We start from the raw sequence: 24,442 nt of genomic DNA, 5'->3' as shown, positions 1-24,442 counted from the left end.
TACTAAGATTATAATATTTCCTTGAGATATTTCATAGTATTTTCATTATATGTGTATGTAATAAAAAATGTTAACAAAAATGATGGATAAATGAATAATTACAACATAATGTATGAAGGTAAAAGGTAAACATAAGGTAGAACACAAGAATTATTAGCATTTTCATCTTAAACATTCTTCAACCCTTAATTATTTCTTTAAAATTCAATTTTTTAATGTTTATAGATCATGGATATTTACAGAAAAAAAATTTCTAATGTACACAGACTCCAGGAATAATTATAAAAAGGAGATCATAGGCTAATTTCCCATATATTTGAAAACATAAAAGTAACTTTCTGTTGAGTAGGAGTATTGCAAAATAAAATGAAATATTACAGTTTATTTATAGCACACTATTTAGTCCCTTCAGTTTATGCAATTTATTTTAGAATAAAGATGATGTGATCATTATATTTATAAAAGTACTTTAAATAACATGAAACAAAGTACCTTTGCTTTGGCATCCTTTTTGTCATCTGCTTTGGCAACTAGCATCATAAGTCTGAGAATGAATGATATGCTTAAAGGAAATTGACCCTTCAATTTGGCCACATCTGATCTTAAGAGTCTTTCTACCTTGGGTAAAGGTATACCATAAAAGAAGACATTGCCTACAAGATCTTCTCCACGTCTTCCTGCCCGACCAGACATCTAAAGAGAAGATGACATAATTTTTAAGTAATTTCAGACTTTTTCTCTGTAAATGGTTAGTGTTTAATTTGCATAAATCATATAAAATATTGAACTTCCAAAATCCTGAAAGAGTTCTTTGTTGTTTGATAGAGTAATTTTAGAAAAGTTTAAAATATTATTTTATCTTGTGAACACATTATTAAATTGTATATATCTTTGTTTATTAATACCTATGTTTAAAGATGATGAATTTTTGGGAGGGTCAATTTTTAGTCTCATTTATAAATATATTTCTAGAAACCAGCCTAAACTAAGAACAGTGTAAACACCATCTGGCACAAATTGGATCCTCAAAAGATGTGGTTATCTCTTCAGAGTATTTTTGTTTAAGTTGAATAATATTTATCAAACAGAATTATTCTCAAGTAAATTAATCTGCTTTGTAAATGATGGCTTAAGACATCTTTAAATACAATAGTATTCATAAGAGGTTATATACCTCTTATATAACCTAGAGCTCATTTTCAAATATTTTTACAGTCACTGTTTCAGAGTATATAAAAATAAATATCCTGGCTTAATGAGTGGATGTTCCAGATTCCTATGTATACAAGAAGAAATGACATGTAGTATAAATACCTGACGAAAGTTCAAGGCATCCAAAAAACAAGAGTCTTCAGTAAAAACAACAGATTTACATGGCATATTAATTCCCAATGCAAGGGATGAGGTAGCTATTACCACCTGTGGGTGTATATTAAAAAAATTAGAAAACAATCACATAGGTTACATAGATGTACACATAGGCATTACATATTTACTAGCTTAGAAAGACCACTGGAATCTAATGTGACAGAAAAATTCAAACTCCATATTTTCTTTTGTAAGAAAAAAATAGATGTCTCATAGAGATATGCATTCATTTAAATGTATGTCCTTACTCTTACAATTATCTAACATTATCAGATTATAAAATGACGTGAAATCAAAGCTATTCGGTAAGGATTCATTTTTTGGATTTTTTTTTTCCATTAGTAAAGGCAATCAGTTTTAAATAAAAGGAAGTTTACTTTTACATTAAAAAATTCTTAAGGGCCTCCCTGGTGGCACCAGGAGTTAAGATGCAACCTATGAAGCTATCCACAGTCACTGCAGCACAAGTTCTATCCCCAGCCAGGGAAATACCCCCATGGCACAGCAGACCTCTCTTGACTTGCCCACTGCTCCCCTCAACAGTGTATTTCGATCAATCTGCCTGTTCTGTTCCCCACTCTGTCTCTGGTGAATCCTCTCACATACCTCCCCACACCTCTGGCCCGTACCCCAAACAACCTAAGAGCTCATCAATGGATCAAAGGATGAAAATGTAGTATGTAATGTGTGTGTGCATGCATATATATGTGTGTATTTATATAGTATATATATATATATATATGTGTGTGTGTGTATATACACATATATCCACATACACACAATACATACACACAATAAAACTAATCAGCTCTAGAAAAAAAAACAGATGGAGGATCACAATTGGTGAAAACTTGGATGACTGAGAGTTACACAAGTGAAATAAGTCAAATGAGAATAATGAACATTATAAGAGTTGATTCACATGTGGTAGATAAAGAAACAAAGCAAATGAACAAACAACAAAATAAAAACAATTTTTATATTGTGACAACAGAATGATGACTACCAGAGGGGAGGAGTTAATGGGTGTTACGTGAAACAGACAGAGGGGTCAATTGTATGGTGGTGGATGTAAAGTAGACTCTTGGTGTTCATCGCAATGTTGCACATACAGATGTTGAAATGTAAAATTATATACCTTTATATGCAAAATTATAAGCCAATGTCATCTCAAAACAATTTAATATTTGCAGAATGTTTCATAAATCATATATATGTATATGTATGTGTATATATATATATAAAATGGAGCATTTGTAAAATTCTTATTATCATATGTCAACTAATAAAATGCTAATTATATACTATAAGGGAGAGTGAAGAGTACCCTAAATTATATGTAACATATAGTGATTTAAACACTTATTTTAAAGTATTATATGCTAAAATATTAGTATAATATCACTGTAAGTGGAGAAATTATAGGGACATTAGATAGCGTGTGTTCCCTGAATACTGTAGGGTATATTTCTTCCCCCTACTCAGTCCAAAGAAAGAAGGGGGTGCTGTTAGTACAGTTATACTCAAACGTCACCAACCTTAATGTAATTCTGTCTGAAAAGCAACTCTACAACTTCTCTTTCTGCATGTTCCATTTTACCATGATGATATCCAATGCCCCTTTTTAATAGATCGCGTAGCTTATAGCCTTGTCTTGTTTCCATCAGTTTATTTAAGAGCTCCGTTAAAGTCTGAAATCACCAAAGAGTTTAAGATAATAAATGAAATTATGTATCTTTGACTTTAACAATGAGGTAAGAGTTAAAAGATTGTTTAGAAATCACTGCAGAGTTAGACACACTTTTAAAAAGAGTAGTTGTGTTTTATCCCAGAACCTGAAGCCTATCTGAACAATAAAATGCCTGATATGTGGCATTTAAACAGAATAATTCCACAGTGCCTGGCATTCATGCTTGGTATCTGATACAGGGAACACAATCCAACTTCCTATGTGATGATCGTGTCTTCATTTCCTCATTGGAAACATACCCCATCTTGTCCCCTCTATGCACTGAGTGGTGGAAGCCCTACCTTGCTCCCAAAGTGTTAAAGCATTGGTCATAGCTCTAAGGAACTGACTAAGGGCTCCAACTCAGTTTGGGCAATGAACAATGAACGGAATAGTTACGAATTCTAAGAGATGGCTGAGCTCTGTGAGGCTAGCTCCAGAGTGCTCTGAGGCTAATTACCAAAACCATGCAGCCAAACTTCTCAGCTTTGACTGATTTTCTACCACCCCGACTTGTTCTATTTTTGCTGTTGATTTGTACCTATTTTAATATGTCTCCTTTATTACCTCTCTCCCCTGCTCTTTCTTTGTGTTCCTGTCTTTCTGTGTTTGTTATCTTTGTGTATATTCACTGTTTCCTTCCCCTATCTTTTCCTCTTTCATTAAAATGTCCTATGTCTGTTTCTTTTTGTCTCTCTGTGTCAGTCACTATTATTTCTTCTTTCCTTCTCTTTCTCACTTTTTTTCTTTTTCCCTCTTTTTTCTCTCCCACATTCTGCCTCTCTTTCTCCCTCTCTCCTATGAGTTAAAGAAGCAAGCATAAACAAGTAATGAGCACAGTTCTCTAACTACTACATGAATGATGATATTAACCAACAAATTTATGAGCACACATTGTTTAGTGTAAGATATTAAAGAATTAGGCATAGCAAGATAGCAGCCATTTTAAGAAAAACAGACATTTTAAAGGGCACAGCTATGCCCTAGTTTCGTTTCAAGGCAAAAACCACCAGATTGGGGTAAAAACCACAAGACAATGGTAAGCGAAACTTAACCAGTGCCAAGGAGAGATACACAATCAGGCCGAACTTGGTCCCTGGTGTGAAAAGTCCCCGCATCCTGTCAGCAAAGTACAAAAACAGTTGGTTGCTCTGGGAGGAGGTCCCTCTCCCAACCTGGTGAGACTGCTGTGTCAGTACTCCGGGCAGAGTTGGGCCTTAGCTTAAGCTAACAATAAAGCCTTTTTGCTTTTGCATCTCTGGCTCCGTGTAGTCTTTGGGAACCCCGGATGGAGTTGAGGTGCTAACTCCTAACATTAGGAGGTTCTAGAATTAAATTTTTGAAGGAGATGTGGGGTACAGGAGAAGTAAAATACAATAATGACTCTAGAGATACCAGTTTGAAAAGCTATGTACAAGGTAGATACAAACAGAGGAAGAACTTTCAGAAGACAGATGCATCTGTCTTTGAGAAAGGTTGCTGCTCAATCCTGTAACTCAGAAGAGATTTTTCATTTAATTTTTGTACTTCTGTCCACATAAGGAATAGTTATAATTAAATTAATGACGGAAATCTCACAAGGTAAAAAAGTTCTAGATGTTGGAATCATACCGCGGCAGGATTCTTCATGCTGTTTTTAACAGCTAGATAAGCTTACACAAATTCTCTAAATTTCTCCAATCTCCAACTCTAGTTTCCCATCTATTGTTTCAAGGCTAATGTGCGTTAAGTGTGTTGTGCACTTTTAAAATTGTGTATTGGGTATCAATATTGACACATACACATATTTTTTATGGGCTGAATTGAGTTCCTCTTAAAATTCATCTGGAAAGTTCCTAAACCCCAGTACCTTAAAATATGATTGTATTTGGAGACCAGGTCTTTACAGAGGTAATTAAGATAAATTAAGTCATTATGGTAGACCCTGATCCAATATGACTCATGTTCTTATAAGAAGAAAATTGGACACAGATACATACAGAGAGAAGACTGTGAAGATAAAGACAGAAGATGGTCATCTACAAGCCAAGAAGAGAGACTTAAACAGTTCTTTCCTCACAGCCCTCAGAAAGAACCTGTCCCACTAGCACTTTGTTCTTGAACTTCTTATCCTCCATAACTGTGAGAAAAAACATATCTGTTTAAGTCACTTAGTCTGTGTTATTTTGTTACAATAGTGTTAGCAAACCAATACCTGCGGCAGCCTGAACGCCAGTGAACTTACTGGAAAGAGGGAGGCTTTCACTCAGACACATAGTACATCTGAGTGAATAAGACCCCCTTCCCCTGTGCGCTGGACTGGACAGTCAATGACGGGTAAGATCGGGGGCAGACTAAAGAAGGCACTGGCCAGCCGCATGTCTGCGACTCCTGACGACCTAAGACAGGCGCAGTCCCCGAGGGGCTTCGTTATAATAATCTTTGGCGTTCAAATCAGACAAATGTCTAAAGGCCTGTAAGCCTAATCCAGGCATTAAGCCCGCAGTAAAAAAACCCCTTCTTTTGGCTGAGGACATGGCTACTGCCTGATGGAGTCACCAACAAAACGGTTTAACTATTAACCAGTTGGTCATTGTTCCTGCATAAGAAGCAACATAGCAACCAGTCTATAATTATACTATTTTCTTACCTACTTTACTTTTTCTATATATGTGTAAAATCAGTTTCAGGAAATGCATGATGAAGAAAATAGTGTGTGGTAAAAGCAGTTTCAGAATAATCATAATGCTTCTCACGAGTCAAAACCACAAAAATTAAATACTTACATAGAAAAAACATTGTTTGTGATCACTAAAAGTAAAATATAACAGTAGTTAAATATTAATACTTTCTGATTATTAGTCGTATTGGAAAAGAAACAAGAAAAACTAACTTAAGAAATGCTGTTCTGTGTAATCAAAAATAATTGTGTAGAAATAGATTCCTGTAATCAGAACCTTGCGATTGTTTAGCGTTCCATGCCATGGAACATAGATCACATGTAACTGAATGATGAAGTAAATGTCTATTGTATGACTAAACATCTCATGCTGAGAAAAAATCAACTTGTATGAAATCATCCTTTGTTAAAAGAGGTATAAAAGTGTAAGATGATTTAAAGCACATTACATTCAGATCTTCACTCTTGAAGTGTGTCTGTCTGTCATTTCTGCGCCGAATCCTTGACCGCCTAGCTTAGTCTCTCATCCCTGGGTCAGCCTTGCTAATCTGCCACTGCGCCGGTCCGCGGCAAATACCCAAGACCAAATTTATCTCAGTTTCTTTTCTCTTACCTCATCATCCACAGCTGTATCATCAGCATAGCTACAGTCTGGAGAAATTTCAGTGTGTGTTTCAAGATAGTTTTCTTTTTCCTTCTTTTCAGCCTTCGATATAATTTCTCTCTGGTGCTTAGCATCTGAATCTAAATGTGAAGAACTGAATATAAAGTATCAGGAAAATCAATGAATATACTGGTTATAGCACTTATTTTTTAATATAAGATTATGTCTATAAATATCAGGTAAAAAAAATGTCAGATTATTCAAACCCAAAACGCAATTACCTCTATTAGATGATATTTATCAGGCATTAAATAAACTAAACCTAACTAAACTAAATTAAATTACTTGCATATCTGTTTACCATATAAGCATATTTTAAATGTATGCATTAACATGTACTTAACAGGAAACAGAAAAACAGTCTACTTCTCTTATCTCTCATGCCAAACAAATATTTATTTTATATATCCAATAAAATTCTATTTGTGACATTAAACTTGATGAAAAAGTCAATTTGCAATTCTAAAAAAACATTTGTAATTTGTACTTCTAAAATAAAGGAAGGAGGCTAATACAATGAAGAAAATTATTTTAAGCTAAGCTTTGGAAACAACCCAAATGCCCAAAAATAGATGACTGGATCAAGAAGATGTGGTACATATATACCATGGAATATTACTCAGCATTCAAAAAAGATAAACACATGCAATTTGCAGCAACATGGATGGCGCTGGAAGGGATCATGCTCAGCGAAATAAGCCAGAAAGAAAAAAAAAAATATCGGATGGTCTCACTCATAGCAGGAATCTAGAAAACTTAAATAAGGGACCAGGAAAATGAATAACTATAAGAAAGTGAAAATCAAAATCAACAAAAAACTATGAACCAGAGACACTTTTTGGGGGGTGGGGGCGGGAGGGGAGGGATTGGGTTCAGAATGGGGGGGCTGCAATTGTATGGGGAATATAAAAATAAAATTTATTGTTTAAAAAAAAAGAAAATTATTTTAAAACATTGCATAATTATCAAAATATTCAACAGTTCTCTCCTACATGTGCCCCCAAAAGTGAAGTGCAATTAAATTTACATCACAAAACCATAAAGCCATATCTTCACATTATGGAAACAGATTTGAATTATAAAAAGAGCTGAACACTCATTTTTTTATTAAATATTTAATTTCACAATTCAAATAGAAACACACGGCATCTTTCCTTTTTTGAGACTTCTTCACTGTCAAAACATCCATGTTCAAACTTTTCTGTTTTTTAGAATTTGGACCATTATTAGTATTTTACCGTTTTTCCAAATTGCGAAAAAGTTCTAAAGCTGATGCTTCCACTCCACGAATGTTGAATCTGGATTAAAAACATGGGACAGTTTTTGAAAATTGTGAGTTCATATCACTGTCAACCTGTTCACTTTAATAAATTTTTGGCAGCAATAATATTTAGGTAATATTATTCTGTTTATATTTATTTTGCCCTTTCAATTCCCAATTCAGAGTGTGTGACTAGAAGAAAAGATTACAATTTTTCAAACAGGCTCAATTTTAAATTATAATGAACAAAATGATTGCTTATGTAAGGGTTTTTTCTTTACTGGATAAAACTGCTTCCTTCTCCATTTTAAGACACTCCCTATCTTAAGATCACGAAATACTCCTGAAGCAGATTAGTGATTTGTTGTGCTCTTAGTAAGTATACGTTTTCACTATTAAATGCAGTTTGAATTAGGGATTTTGTGATACTTTTGATGAATAATTTTGTACTTCATACTCTGCTCAATCTTTTGTCTTTGTTCAAAGACTTTCCTGTTCATTACAGGTAAAATGAAATGCATATTCTTCCTATAGGACTTAAATGACCTGAGATTACTCATTTAATTATAAAGTTTGCATATTTATTGATTTTGTTTTTCCCCGTTAAAGTGATACATTAAACTAAAGCCAAAAAGATTTTTCTTAGCATATTTTATGCTTTTTAAGATAATAAAAACAAAACCTACTAAAATAATATTTAGTGATTATTATATTAAAAGATGGCTGTTAGTTAATTTGTTCTGCCTAATTTGGCATTTGATATTTTAATCAATATCTTTTATAAGTGGATATAAACATTCATACACTTCATTTATATACATATAAGGCCTATAAAAGGGTGGGTATATATACATATACAGATAAATTATAAAAAATTCATAAATTAAAGTAAATTCAACCCATAGTTATTCTTTTCTATCATACATATGATACATATGAGATCTATAAGTTATATACAAAATAGAAATGAGGAAGAAAGCTTACATAAAATCATGTACATTTTGTTCATAAGTTTCTCATGTGTCAGTTTGTGTAGGAGAAGGTCATGTTTGGTTTCAAATTGGGTGGAATAAATTAGATCTAAGTGCCAAGTCCTTCCCTCTTTTCTCTGCCTAGCATAACTACACTTTGAGACCAGTTCTTTCATGAAAATGTGTCTGAAACACCCAGGCCGGGCCTCCCTGGTAACTCAAGGGGTTAAGCACAGCATTGTGAAGCTGTCTGCAGCCTCTGCAGCACGAGTTGGTTCCATGGTCGGTGATTCTTGACCAGCCAGGGAGCTACGCACATGGTGCAGCAGACCTCTCCTGTCTTGCCCACTGAACCCCTCAGCAGTGTATTTCAGTAGATCTGCCTGTTCTGTTTCCCACTCTATCTCTGGTGAATCCTCTCTCACACACATGCCCATCCACCCCCCACACCTCTGGCCTGTACCCCAGTTCTTGCATAAATAGATAAATCTTTAAAAAAAAAAAGAAAGAAAAGAAAAACCCAGGGCATTGTATCATTATTTCTAATAACTAATGGGCTAGAGAATTCTATGGCACTAAACTATGGAATTAGAATTTGAAATATAATTTAATCAAAGAAGTTTTCCTTCCTCTCACACTATTATAGCCAACTTGGTACAATAATTTGACTTTAATATAAACAGATTTAAAATTCCTCAAGATTCTAATAATATGAATCAGGTTATAAATCCTTCATCAATTATTCTTTTCAAAAGACTTCAATTCCCACAATGTAAAATATAATATATTAAGCTGAATTTCAATATCATATCCACAGACATTACTTACATAAAAAATATTGCAGGCAGCCTGTCCATTGTTTTCAGTTTTTCCACAAAATGTGGAAACATTTTTTGCTTGTCACTTTCTGCACAGTCAAACGTTTGCGGTTTAAGGAAATTCAGTAACTGATTCACCTGAATAAAATTATAGGTAACAAGCAGATCAGTAGATATTTGTAAATGTGGATAAAAGATAACATCAGCTGACATTTGAGACTGAAAATCCAATAGACAAGGCTTAGTGCATTTTCTATGGAAGAAGTTTAGAATTTTATCTACATCATGCACTACATATTTTTAAATAAAACTAAAATCTCAGAAAACTCACAGGATATATTTCCATATTATTGTAAGCAAGTCTGTATACCATTGCATAGCATCTACTGAAGGGGATGAAGACTGTCACAAATAGATGTTAGTTATGACCAGGGTGCGTATGGGGTACAATATGCATAACTTTCACATAAGTAGAATTAACATTACTCAGAATTCTAAAATACAAAGCACAGATTATATGTCTTCCAAATTTGTCATTTTATTTTTTCACCCTAACCAATATTGAAGAAGGTATTAATAACAAAACTAAAAATGGCAGTTGCAAACCAGGGTGTCTGGAAAAACTAGGAAACATGAACAAACAGTATTACTTAAAAGGAGAATTTAGCTAACTTCCCAAGCATTTAGGAGCCCAGCCCTGAGAGACATGACAGATCAAGTATTGAACCAGATGGTCTACTGATGCTAGTCTAAATGAGATACAACTGCTTGAATTATCCAAACTATATGTGCCATTTTTCCTTACCTTTTTTGCTTATGTTTATGTGATTTATACAATTTACCAATTTATTGAATAATTAAATGCATCTTATAAATTCAAACAAGCTCAACACAATCTTGTTATTTCCTCTCCTCCATCTGCTGCATCAGCCTGAAGAAGCCCCTCTCAGAGTCATCCATGCTATTGTGAGGTAGAAGCTGATCAACACCACAAGAAGCTGGAGATTTCAACCTTCCTTGCCCTGAGCCTGTGGCCTGTGAGATGACCTCCACCAGACCTCAGTATCTCTAGCTTCAGTAGAGAAAGCAGAAATATGAAAGGAAATTCCTGAGATGCAGTTTGTTCTGCCTTTAAATAGAGGGCTGTTTTTTTTTTTGTTTTTGTTTTTTTTTGTAATACTGTTGTCCAATATTTTGAGAAAAAAAAATTATCTGTTATGTAGTTTTTCTGTAGACAAAATGGGATGGAAAGAGATATGTCAGTACAGAAGAAAAATATGGAATTTCCTGAAAGTTATAGTAATCCTTTTGAATGTGTTACCTGGACTTTCAAGACTGTGAGAGAAATTTTTAAAAAGCAGTAAATGAGAGGAGGATTTCTAATTATGAAAGGCACTGCTGGCTGCCATGAGCCATGTCATAAACTCATAAGGAAGGAAATCCTAGTGCTTGCTGCAGAGGGTAATGAACAGAAGTAGTTGGAGCCCAGAGGTTTGCTGCTTTGTAGGAAATTGTAAATTAAGAGGACTTCCCTTAGAAAATTTAGTTTAATCTAGGCTGGCATTTAAGTATCCAAGTATGTTAAAAGTTAGGTAATGTCATTGGTACACCTAAGATTCTTAGCCCTGACTAAACATTAAAATTATAGATAATGTTTTCAATTTATAGTGCCCCAGACCCTTGCAAGACAAATCAAATCAGAAGGGAAACCTGTACTCCTATGTTCATTGCAGCACTATTTGCAATACTCAAGCTATGGAAACAACTTTAACTGCCCCAAGTCAGATGAGTGGATCAGGCAGTGTGATACATATACACAAAGAAATATACATACTCAGCAATCAAAAAAAAGACTCTTGCCATTTCAGCAGCATGTATGGAGCTGGAGGGGATGATCATAAGCAAAATAAATCGCAAGGAGAAAGACAAATACCCAACCATGGCAACTGTATGTGGAATATAAAGAAACCAAAGGGTCAGATAAAGCCAAAGTAAGAACTACCCCTAGAAAGGTGACTGAAGAACTGAGGCTACTCAAGAGGAGTTGGTGGAGAGAAGTGAACCAAATGGCGATGGAGTACAATGGACTATGGTGGTGGACTATGGGTATTTTGATGGTGGGTGCAGTGTGGTATGTGGGAAATCCTATTCTTATAAAAAGTTATAATGATATAGTTACAATGATATAAATTATAATGCTATAAACAATGAAAAAAGTTATAATGATATAAATCAATGTTACCTCAATCAAAAAAAAAGGGGGGGCCTCCCTGGTGGCGCAGCGATTGAGTGCAGCACTGTGAAGCTGTCCACAGCCTCTGTAGCACAGGTTCAATTCCTGGCCGGCCAGGGAACTACCCACATGGCGCGGCAGACCTCTCCTGTCTCGCTCGCTGCTCCCCTCAGCAGTGTTATTTCAGTCAGTCTGCCTGTTCTGTTCCCTGCTCTGTCTCTGGTGTTCTGTTCCCTCCCACACATCTGGCCTGTACCCCAGTTCTTGTATGCATGAATAAGTAAATCTTTAGAAAAAAATAGGGGCCCACATGCAGAGTGCTTTATCCAAAATATTTTTTTTTCCTGCGTCTCCCAGCAAAATACTTTTTATTTCAAATTTTTTTAAAACACCAATCAAATTAGAATTTTTAAAGATGAGACAAAACTCCACAGGTGATTTCAAAATGCAATCATGTTGACAAGCTTCATTGAATAAAATAGCATTTTTGGCACTAAGTGCTTTTCAGACTTTCAAATCAGGTAGTCAGCCAAAGTCAGTGTGCAATTAAAATTTAAAGCAAAGCATGGGTTGCTTTTTAAGAGGAATGAGAGGACAGGAAATAGGGACAGATTGAAATTTTATTTTTATTAACTGAGCTAGTGCTAATGAAGAAATGATCAGATCTTAACCAAGACTTAGGACCCAAAACGTTAAAAATATTTGCAATTGCATGTTAGTATATGTGAATGAGTTGAACCATATTGCTTTCCTTATAACTGTTCAATTAATTAGCTCTAGGTAACTTTGGACATGTGCTACTGCTCATGAGAAAGAAATAATTTTTAAAAAGTGAAGTATCATCAAGTTTTTCTATGATCAGAAAAAAATTGTCACAGAAAATATCTTAAAATAGTAAGATAAATAATGCTTCAAATTTCTCCTATCTAATTTGTTGGCAACAGTGAGAAAGTGGGCATTCACGTATCAAATAACTGAATGGTCACGCTTGGGGAAATACTAGCAGGGAAAAAACAAGGAAATAACCCAGTAGTGTCAGAAATTGGAGAACTCCTATCTTCTATGAAAAAAATTGCCCAACTTTAGTTTTATTATCTCAATGTGACTCAAAAAGAACATGGTACCAGCACATGTGGGTTGTCCAAGATAGAAGTCAAGTAATAACTTTGCATTTTTCCACTTGTAGCTAACAAAATTTAGGGTAAAATTGCAGTGCATGGTTATGAGATAGCCATCTTCAAATCCTCAAGTATTTTTTGGGTGATTCACCAGTGGTGAAGAAGACCAATTCACTCCATATTTTTTTTTTTTTACTATTTAAGTGAATCTAAAGGGTTTTAATTACCTTGCTTGGGTCCAGCTCAACCCAACAAATAATTTCCTTTTTAAGTTCCTCTTCATATTTCTTCACATCAGCCTTTTTGATGACTAATTTATTTTTGAAGCAGCTGAATTCTTCAGGTTCTAATTCCTTGAAAATGAAGAATCACAAATCCCCAGGAAAATGAAGTCATCACCCCTTTAAAGTTTTCCATCTACATCACTATAAAGTAAATTCCTCAAGTGATCAATACCCATTCAAATTCAGGAACAAAGTTAACTGCATATAAGGTGGTAGTTTTGGTCTCTATAAAATGGTAACATATTATTCTGTTTTATTAGAAACTACTACATACAATTATTTTTAAGACTGCAGTTTGTTTTAGAGGCAAAAAATCAAATTGTCTAATATGTTTATTTTTAAAAATACGTTTTCTTCCCATTGCAATGCACTATTCTAAGCATTTTACAAATAAAAATTCAGTCTTCATATGAACTCTACAAAGTAAAGCTTATCATTTTTAGCAGGGAGAAAAAGTAGATAGAGAGAAAATTTAATTTGCCTCTAGTTTATAATCTTAACAATGAAATATGCTGCCATTAGCTATATCAGAATAAATGTGTTTCATCAACTTGCTCATTATAGATGAACTCTCATAGTCAAAGAATTAGAGATGTCATAGTGTATAGTGAGTGTGTGCATATACACACACACACACACACACAAACACACACAAACCTGCATTCTTGGCCATTCTGGCCAAATGTGTACCATAGCATCATAAAACAGTATGCTTTCCTGAGGGGAAAATCCAAGGTCTAAAGGGATTCCACACTTCTTTATCTAAGAAACATAAAATAAGAAATTACTAATTTTGTATCTCATATGCAGATTTTTAACAATATAGATAATTAGCCATTTTCCAAAGTGGTTGATACTTACATGATTGACAGTAAGTGCAGCAAATGGGTGATAATGTTCAATGAGAAATTCATTATCCTTTAGGGAACACACATACTTTTCAACATCATTGTATCGCTCTTTGTGCCACACTGTAAATACAGAATTGAAAAGATCAATAAGATCTGTTTACTTTCAAAACAAGGATGTAATCTGATTTTACAACTGCAAGCAGACATAGGGAGAATTATGAAGGAACCCACTGGAAACAGAGCTGTGCACTGGGGAAAAACCTTGAAAGAGGATTCAATGTACTTATACTGTATCTGCGTATCTGTGCTTTATTTGTTCCTGCTCATAGTCTTCAACCGTAGTCTATCACTTTTTTTAATGGAAGAAATGGACATTATTTCAAAATAGATAATTTTGGGGAAATTTGGAACTTCGAGTTTAATACACCCACTAATTACTACCTGTGTGGATTTTAGTATGTTATTTCTCCTAAGGCCAAGTCTCTTACTTTATTTTCTTTTAGGGGAAAATAAAATTGATTTCAAAGTTAGAGTAAGGAACAATTTGTATTAATATATAAAACTTTAATATGTTGCAAGCATGTCCAGAGCTCAAGAATTCTGAGTTCTTCTTCTCTTATGTTAAAATAGTCATACCCAGTCTAACTCTGTATGATGCGACAGTTCTTTTTTTTACTGGTTTCTCCGAACCTTCTGAGACATTTTGTGATGGTCTGGAATTTTCCATTGTGCTCTCAACATGTTGCCAGTATCTTTTTGTTAACACCAACCACCTAGTTATTAAAAAGAGAAAAGTATTACATTGTCACAGAAAAAAAATCACTTTCTAAGAAAAATCATTGAAATGTGATTTTTAAAAAATAAAAATTTTCCCTAAACTTTGAATATATTAAAATTACATTTATATTCACATAGTTTACTCAGTTCCTACTGCTATATAATCATCAAGAACTGATATTTTGCAATTCCCCCATGAAATACACTACCAAATATAGCAGTCATATCTATTTCTACTACAGGTGTTAACCAATTTTGTAAACATTTACTGGTATTTTGCATAGGAAAGTCATGGGTATAGTATATTGGAAGAAGAGGTATAAACTGCCTTTGAAAATTCTCTGTGAATCTAAACATCAAAATATAGACAGGCAAATTAAGTAACTCAAAAAAATTCTTGCCAGGTAACTGTGTAATTTACATTTAGTCAAAGGGTGAAAGGAAATGTTTTCTAATTAAATATAACTGAAAAAATAAGTGTTACTTTGTGTGTGGTTAGGGGGTGGTGTTTGTTTGCTTTAGATATTACCTTAAATAATCCATGAGTGGGTAAAATTTTCCATCCATCAGTGGAGACAATAATGAATATAAAAATCAGACTTACTCAGTGAGATGGTCAGGATTACTGATAGTAGCAGAAAGTGCCAGAAAGGGACACCGAATCATAACTAGAAGATGTTCCCAAACTTCTCCAACTTCTCCCCCAAGACTGTGAACCTAGCAAGATGGTTATATAGCCTCAATAGAAAACCAGTTAAAGTTTTCCCCAAAAATGTTAATAGATTGTGTTACCAGAAATTTCTATTTCCTTCTTCTCCCACATTCAGGAAAGTTTATTTACCCACTGACAAAGTTGTTCAGGGTCCAACATAGTTGAGAAGCATTAAAGTAAATTTGAGAGCCTCCCTGGTGGCGCAGCGGGTTGAGCGCAGCGCTGTGAAGCTGTGCAGCTTCTGCAGTACAGGTTCGATCCCGGCCAGCGAGGGAGATTCCCACATGGCACTGCAGACCTCTCCTATCTCACCCACTGCTCCCCTCAGCAGTGTATTTCAGTGGAAATACACTGTTCTGTTCCCCACTCTGTCTCTGGTGAATCTTCTCACCCTCCTGTACATCTGGCCTGTACCCCAGTTCTTGTATGCATAAATAAAATAAATAAATCTTTAAAAAAAATAAATTTGAGACTTCAACCATAAAATATCTAGAGATGACTTGCTTTATTATGTATTACAACAGGCTGAATTTTAAAAGAGTATTACATGCCATGGTAATAATCCTCAGATACAAGAATAAGTAAACGAAAACATATTTTGTCTTATTTACAAATAAAATATTGGTTAAATTATGAAGACTCTCATAGATATAACATCTCTAAAAGTAAAGAAGTCTTGTCACTAATCTCATCACTGCAATAGAAATAAAACTATTGGAAATAAATTAACTCCTCCTGTCTTCAATCTGTACAGGTACATACAAAACTTTTTCAACATGAGTTAGAAATATAGAGAAGCCAGGAGGCTCCTGCCTGTAATGGGGGCAAAATGAGAGCAGTGATTGACCGTATTTATTAGTTTGCCACAATGATATACGCTATTTCAAAAATATATGGGAAGAACAACTTTGTAAGGCTTGGTCTTAAATAAATGTCTGTAAAATTCTAAAGTAATAATAAACTTTTTAGTAAAATAAGATCCTTGTGTGTGTTGTACACTATCTTTCACATAATAATAAACAGGGAAAAATTAAATAACTCAATTTCGAAAGCCCTGATTTTCCCTGAAGTATTTATCCTTTATAGGATAAATAATCCTTTCATAGATTGCTATGAAGCAGGCACTGTGGAGATGTAAGGGAAAGCATTCAGGGAATTTTCAGTCAAAACAGAAGAAAAAGAAAAACACATATAAAGGATATCAGAAATATACTGATAACAAGATCTCTTTAATAAATACATGAGTTGTATTTATTGTGCTAAAGAGTGATTAACTCAAAGATAAATATAGGAATTTACAAGGATAAAAACCTTGCTAGGAGACACTCAGTATTTTAACCAAAGAGGCAAAAGATAAAATTTAATTTTACACAAACATTTTGTGGCTTAGTCATCAGTGCATACATGGTGATAAGTAAATAGAAAAGTGCCATTTAAAAGAAAATTGGCTTAGAGGAATAGAAATTCTCTGTCTGAAAAAAAAAATGCCTATTGCTAATCATTGGTATATCCAATGATTTTTAAGATAATTTTCTCAGTTACTATTCCTCTTAATCTAATATTTGTCCCATTTTTCTCCTTCCAAATATCTTGTAAATCTGGCACTTTATGACACATAATCTATGCCCTCCATAAGTGGAATTAATGGCTATTTTAATAACTACCCACACAAATGCCATCTTTATTAAAATATACAAGTTACATATTTTATATACATAAAAATATGTAGTCAAGTAAAAGTAATGTAAGGCAGCATACCTCATCAAATATGACATATCTCATCCTTTTCACCCACTTTTGACGTTGAGGAGCTAATAAGAGTATTTCTAAACACTGAGGCACTGTCACCAATATCTGTTGAAAAAAATTCAGGGAATCATTGCCTTGATTTTTTTATAAAAGTTGCAGCTTTAACTTCTAAACATTCATTAAATATTTTACATGACACAATGTTTAGGTTGACATTACCATTAAAACAATAATCTCATTTGTGGAAAAATAAATTAGATTTATGTAATATATGTATTGTTGATACATTCAAAAGAAGTTAACCTGCTTTCATTAAGGAAATATTCTCCCATACAGTACACTGCAAATATAAAAATATCACACTTGAAGAAAGCTGCTTCATGTTGAAATTTCAGGAAAGAAAAGCACTCTACTTTGTATAGAAAATACAATTATTTGGATAGTGACCAAATTATTAAGTACGTAAATCATATAAATAATTTATTTAAATGTACATTTATTTTGGGGATAATTATAAATTTATTTTATCCTATATTAATACATTACAGTGCCTACTGGAATGCCATGATGTATGTTATTATTCAGTATGTGTGCATGTCTGTGACGTACCCGACAATTTAAGGCATCATTACGGTAATCTCTTGTGAAAACTCCACACAATGCCTTTCCACTGGGCTGTGCATTGGTAAATAATTCATCGATAGTTCTCACCACTTGGTTGACAAGAGCCTTAAGTAATAAAAGACATAATCTACTATTGAGGCATTATTAACAACACTGAAAAAACTTTTGAAAGCAAAGCAATGTCTGGAATAATCTACATGCAAGATACCACAATAGCAATTTGTATAGTTCTTGATAAAAGAATTACTTTTCAGCAAATGCTTCCTACTGGCTCCACTTTAAAGTTTTGCTTAACATTATATTTATCATGCAGTATTTATTGTGATGGCCAGAAAACAAACACCAACAATTCTATGCCACATCAGTGTGATAGGCGTGTATACGGGAGAAATTAGATGATGTTCTTCTGCAATTGTCTAGTTGGCTACTCAGTGATCAGCAGTTGATAAGGTCACTATGTCTGTTTAGTGAAAGAAATGGATCATATGATAGATCCCGCTCAACATTAACATTCAGAATCTCTTCTCTCAGACCTGCAATTAAGTGTTGTCATAGGGAAAGCGAAAGGCATACCCCGAATCCTTTTCTAGGTGATGAGGGAATTCGGATTTAGCAAGAGCATGTTGACTTATTTTATTCACATTGCTGTAGCACTTTCAACAGTCTTTGATTATTCCTGAATGTATGTCCAACTACAGAGGTGGTAAAAATGAGGACTGCTACTTCTCTCTCTCCGACTCTTTCAAGAACTTGTCTATACTTTCTTAAGTGAAGTAATCCTGGTACAAATATCAAATGTCTTCCTTCAGCAAAATTTTCCAAAGTGTTAGGTCTTGCCATATAATAATAAGTATTGGGCCTATGAAGGTTTGAGTAATAAATTGAGTAACATTAAATAAGGAATTAAATTAAATTAAAAATTGGAAATGGTACCACTTGTTGATCATTATCTCTACCCAGACAATATATTAGGTGTTTTATATGTACTGTCACATTTAATATTAAGAACAATCATATGAAGTAAACCTAATTTCTTTTCTGTGCAAGTGGAGAATTTTAGGTGAGAAACTAAGGAGAACCTAAGGTGGTTGAGGTGATCACACAGCACATAGGCACTCAAACCTTGGCCTCAGTCCTGGAGCCTGCACACCACGGTACCTCCCTACGATTAGGAGCACAAGCTACACTGGAGGAAAACACTGTAAGCCACAGAGTGCCACATGGACATAGTACCTTTGTTGGAGCAACATATACAACTACCCCGTCATCACTCTCTCTCAGGATTTTCTCCATGCAGTAGTAAGAAGCATAGGTTTTCCCTGATGAGGTTGGAGCAACAATCACAGCAGATTCATTATTATCTACAACATCAAGGAGCTCACTCTAAAGGAGAAAAAGAAATCACATTTTATTTTGCAAATATAAATTTCATGTCAAATATAACATCAACTATATGTCAGGCTAATTAGTATTTACAGTTTCTTCTGAGACACACTGGGATTTAATGGCAGAGAGAATTACAATTATGTATTACAACTATATATGCATTACAGTTATACAATTACAATTATATATCTATATATACACACATCAACATATTTTTAAAAGCTTGCAGATATATGTATATGTATCTATACAGGCAAAATATACCATATATTTATGGAGTCAGTCATTCAACTGACTCTTAGAGGCATTCCTTTATTTCTTAGCTCAAGACATAGTATATTTTCAGGTTATGTTACATTCTAAATACAGTGGTTTACATTTCCAAAATTTGCCACACACAATGAAATCAGAACCAATGGCTCCTATCAAGTTTTCCAGACTATGTATCTTTTCAATAAATACCTGCCCTGGGTCTCCCTGGTGGTGCAAGGGTTTGAGTCTCAGCACTATAAAGCTATCCACAGCCACTGCAGCATGAGTTTGATTCCTGGCCAGGGAGCTGACCCACATGGCACAGCAGACTCCTGTCTCACCCGCTGCTCCCCTCAGTAGTGTATTTCAGTCAATCTGCCTGTTCTGCTACCTGCTATGTCTCTGGTGAATCCTCTCAACCCCCGCCCCTCCAGCCTGCACCCCAGCTCTTGCATAAATAAATGAATCTTTAAAGAAATAAAAATAAAAAATAAATAAATACCTGCCACATGTCTGGTATAAAATGATTCACCCTGGGATCTGAATCACTTCTTTCTTCTCGAAATAAGTAAGGGCCCATGTGTGTTAATTGAAACCGAGCTGCTCCCATGTCAACTGAATATTTAGAAATATCCTTCTCAGTACCTGACTCCTTCACCTAAAACAAGCACGACATATTAGATTTTCATGCTATTTCATAATTTTTTAATCTGGGCAAAGAAATTATTACCAATCATGGTAAGATTTTCTTTGCTTTAATGAGATTATTATTTCATGTTTCTTTCAATATGAACAAGTTAGTATTGTATAACCAATATCAAAATAAGCAAAGGAGGACAAGATTTCTATTCTCTTTATCAATTCTGATACCCGAGACAGAAATTGTTGCTATATCATCATTGTAATTTTTGAAATGTCATTTTATGTGATCATACCATGTTTCGTAGGAATATAAGTAAATAAAAATTGAAATCATTTAATTACAAATCTGCGTAATCTTCAATAATTCCTAAATAGGAAAAAATCCCCCCATACATAGAAAGACACAATAAAAGTGTGTTTCAATTAAGAATCACATCTCAATCTTAAAAGGACATATTTAGTTAAGTAAATACTCTCATAAGGATCTATATAATAAATACATATTATCTTAAAATTATTTTATTCAAAGAATTCTACCAATAGACAAACAACTCTTATCATTAAAGAACTCACATATTTGACATGGCCTTTCTTCTTGAAGTTCTGATAGCACAATTATGATATTATTAGCAAAGCATCGGAAAATATAAATGTTAATATTGAGATGTTATGGTTGAGAATCAACCACAAACATGCATTGAAATATTGATGACTTAAAGCAAGAAAAACTTTCATTTAAAAGTTGTCAAAAATAGAGATAAAAATTTTAACTACCCGTGATATTTTTCTATTTACCTTCTTGTTTAAAAAAAAAAGGAGGGGAAAAAAAACCTCTAAGAGAAGCTTCTGGTCAAGCAATAACAAAAAAATATCTTATTTCAAATCTGGGAGAGTTGGCTATTGTGGGGAGCCAATTTTTGTACATCATCATCATTTTTTTAAAGAGAGAAATAATTTCTTGCCTAGAACTTCATTTTTTTAATCACTTTTTTTTTTAAAGATTTATTCATTTGTTTATACATGCACTGGGTACAGTCAGAAGCGCGGGAGGGTGAGAGAATTCACCAGAGCCAGAGCGGGGAGCAGAGCAATGACCGAAGTACACTGCTGAGGGGAGCAGCGGGCGGCAGGAGAGGTCTGCGCGCCATGTGGGACCCTCCTCTGGTGGCCGGGGAGCCGCCGGGGATCGAACCGGTGCCGCAGAGGCCGCGGGCAGCTTCGCAACCCAGCGTTCAACCGCTGCGCCACTGGGGAGGCCCTCAAGTAATTACTTGGAGAGATATTTTGACATAAACATATACTCTCTTCAAATTTGTCACAGTAACAGTCGAAAACAAATAAGTTTAAAGAGTATGTGTGAGGATATTCCTCAGAAATAATTGTAAGTTAAGGCAAAATTAAGTTTATCCACCTTTCTCAGAGTCAATTTTAATTCTTTTCAGAAAACTCCCATTTAAATAGACAACATAGGGCCTCCCCTGGTTGAGCGCTGGGCTGTGAAGCTGCCCACAGACTGCAGCACCGGTTCGATCCCCGGCCACCGGCGAGGGTCCCACATGGCGCCCAGACCTCTCCTGCCGCGCCCGCTGCTTCCCTCAGCAGTGTATTTCGTCGGTCTGCCCGTTCTATTCCCCACTCTGGCTCTGGTGAATTCTCTCACCCACACTTCTGACTGTATCCAGTGCTTGTATAAATAAATAAATAAATCTTTAATAAATAAATAAATAGACAACATTAATTTACAAGCAACAATAGCATCCACAGGAGCATTCTCTCATTTCCTTCACCCTTCTAGCCTTTCTATTTCCTTCTTTCCAGTTATTGAACAGATATTTTAAAACTAACTGCATAAGGAGTACAGCAAGAAATAAGACAGAAAAAGACCCTGCTTCTGTAAAACTGACATCTAATGTTGAACAACAGGAAACAAATGATGAAATCATAAACAAAAATAATCAGATGATGCATGCTGTGAAGACAGAGAAACAAGGAAATTTCTTAGTGACTTTGCTTGGCACAGAAAAGGAGGAGTAGAGAAAATATTGAGATCAGATGGTCTCAAGCCAAGCTGCCATATATGGTCTTTGGTAAGATGATGTTTCATCTAAAAAAGAAGCATTCATACAGAAGAAATAATTATTGTGATACTCAGTCAAAAAAAAAATAGATACAAAAACAATAGGTAACCAGGGATCAAATATGTGGAACCTTGTTTATTCTAAGTAAGATGGGCAACTCCTGTGTTTTATTTTATTCAGCCTGCTGCAACAAAAATACCATGAATGAGGTGGCTTTAAAAAACAAGCATTTGGGCCTCCCTGGTGGCGCAAGGGGTTAAGACACAACCTATGAAGCTGTCTGCAGCCACTGCAGCATGAGTTCGATCCCCGGCCAGGAAGCTACCCACATGGCACAGCAGACCTCTCCTGTCTCACCCGCTGCTCCCCTCAGCAGTGTACTTTGGTCAGTCTGCCTGTTCTGCTCCCCATTCTGTCTCTGGTGAATACGCTCACCACCCCCCACACTTCTGGCCTATACCCCAGTTCTTGTATGCATAAATGAATAATTTTTTTAAAAATAATAAATAAATAAATAAATAACATTTATCTCCCATAGTTTTGAAGACTGGGAAGACCAAAATCATGGCTCTGACAGACTTGGCTCAAGCCTGTCCCTCAGCAGCCATTGTTCCATTGCAACCTCACATGGTGAGGGGATGAGCTAACACTCTGAGGTCTTTTTATAAGAGCACTAATTCCATTCATGAGGGTTCCATTCTCATGACTTAGTCACCTTGCAATGGCCACATTTCAAAACACCATCATTTGTATGCTCAGTGAATTAAGCCAGAAGGAAAAAGAAAAATATCGGATGGTTTCACTTATAACAGGAATATGGGGAAACCAAATAAGACATCAGTGTAAAAAAAATAATAACAGTACAAAGCACAACAAAGCAAAAACAGGCAATTATAAACCAGAGACATCCTGCAGGGGAGAAGGAGGGAGAGGGATCAGAGGGAGGGAGGGAGAAGAACAGGGCATTGTGGTGATGGTGCACGGGTACCTTGGATAAGGAGATTCTATGAGGACTCAATATGAGGTGGTGGGGGGAAGCAAATATTGTCTAAAAAAATGTAAAAAATGATAAATGTTAAAAGAAAAAAATGAAAAAGAAAAAAAATACCATCATTCGGGGGGTGGGAGGGGTGCTTTAAATTTTTACATATGAATTGGAGGGAACATAGACCTTCAGACCTTAACACCTCTAGTATCAATAAAACATTTATTCTAGGTAAATATAAGGTAATACATATATAGGTAAATATATGGTAATTTATTCTAGGTAAATATATCCTATATGGACATGTCTATATAAGATAATACATGGTTAATATTTGGTTAATTTAATATAATTTAATACACACTAATTCCAAATATATTTCATAATATACTTCATGCAAACACACATACACACATACTCATATATATATGAATGTCATGTAATATTTCCTATGGCATCTACCTGATGACATACTGAGTATGCCAAGTTGCCAAATCCAATATATTTTAAATATTTAGCTAATTTTTGTCGATGTGTATTTTGTAATTGTTCTGAATATTTTTCATGGATTATGTGAATCCTTTTCATCAAGTTAATTATTATGTTTATATCTTTGGACTCTGCTTCTGTTGAAATAAAACATTGGTATGGATGACATAAGTTAATCAAGATATTAACCAAACCCCCAAAGCTGATTTAACTCTACTGTTCAGATTTTTTAGAAAACATATTTACATGACTCATTCTTAATAATTGAGGAGCTCATAGTAACAATATTATACCGCATTTAAGAGTGAGGTCTCTTGAGTTAAAGTAGCAAATAAAAATACAAGAGATCTCGTTGTTGCATATATTGATTGGCACATACTTAAATAAAAAGTTGTTTATCAAAAATTCAAATTTAACATGCCCATGTTTGATTTAAGAAGTTGGAAAATCACTTCTCTAATCCTCATTGTCTTCGTATGTATAACAAGGACACTAATAATAGATCTCATATCACATGATTATCCTAAGGATTAAAGAAAATAATCATAAAATTATCACATACAAAATGACTACGAAGCTATTACTGGATCAAACAAAAGGAATTTTTTGTTCTTTAGACATCAGAGTTCCAAAATCAGTATAAGGAGTAAGAATCAGAATATGTTGTACATATCAATTCTTCTGTTCTCATTTTATTAAGGAATTTCTAAAATTAGTATTTTTACATACCTGGTTTTAAACAGTTTTCTTTCCATAATTTGAAACAAGCATTTAATCCTTCCATCTCTGCAA

At 34.5% G+C, this 24,442-nt stretch overlaps 1 protein-coding gene across 1 annotated transcript; it reads right to left on the bottom strand.

Annotated features, from left to right (window-relative positions):
• Positions 1 to 456: 456 nt before the first annotated feature.
• On the bottom strand, positions 457 to 24,434 carry LOC119258256 (probable ATP-dependent RNA helicase DDX60). Its single transcript, XM_037526695.2, has 17 exons — positions 24,380 to 24,434; positions 23,624 to 23,787; positions 19,959 to 20,114; positions 19,052 to 19,201; positions 17,804 to 17,923; positions 17,204 to 17,299; positions 15,338 to 15,450; positions 14,593 to 14,729; positions 13,967 to 14,076; positions 13,763 to 13,867; positions 13,049 to 13,174; positions 9,481 to 9,608; positions 7,659 to 7,718; positions 6,370 to 6,514; positions 2,907 to 3,059; positions 1,315 to 1,419; positions 457 to 693 (listed from the first exon to the last, which is right to left on the bottom strand). Exons 1-17 carry the CDS (start codon positions 24,432 to 24,434, stop codon positions 457 to 459), a joined length of 2,160 nt encoding a protein of 719 aa, XP_037382592.2.
• Positions 24,435 to 24,442: the final 8 nt, after the last annotated feature.

This window comes from Talpa occidentalis, unplaced genomic scaffold, assembly GCF_014898055.3.
Source record: "Talpa occidentalis isolate TD23 unplaced genomic scaffold, MPIMG_talOcc4v2.1 talOcc4.4, whole genome shotgun sequence".
NCBI lineage: Eukaryota > Metazoa > Chordata > Mammalia > Eulipotyphla > Talpidae > Talpa > Talpa occidentalis.
This window is presented reverse-complemented; position numbering and strand designations above follow the sequence as displayed.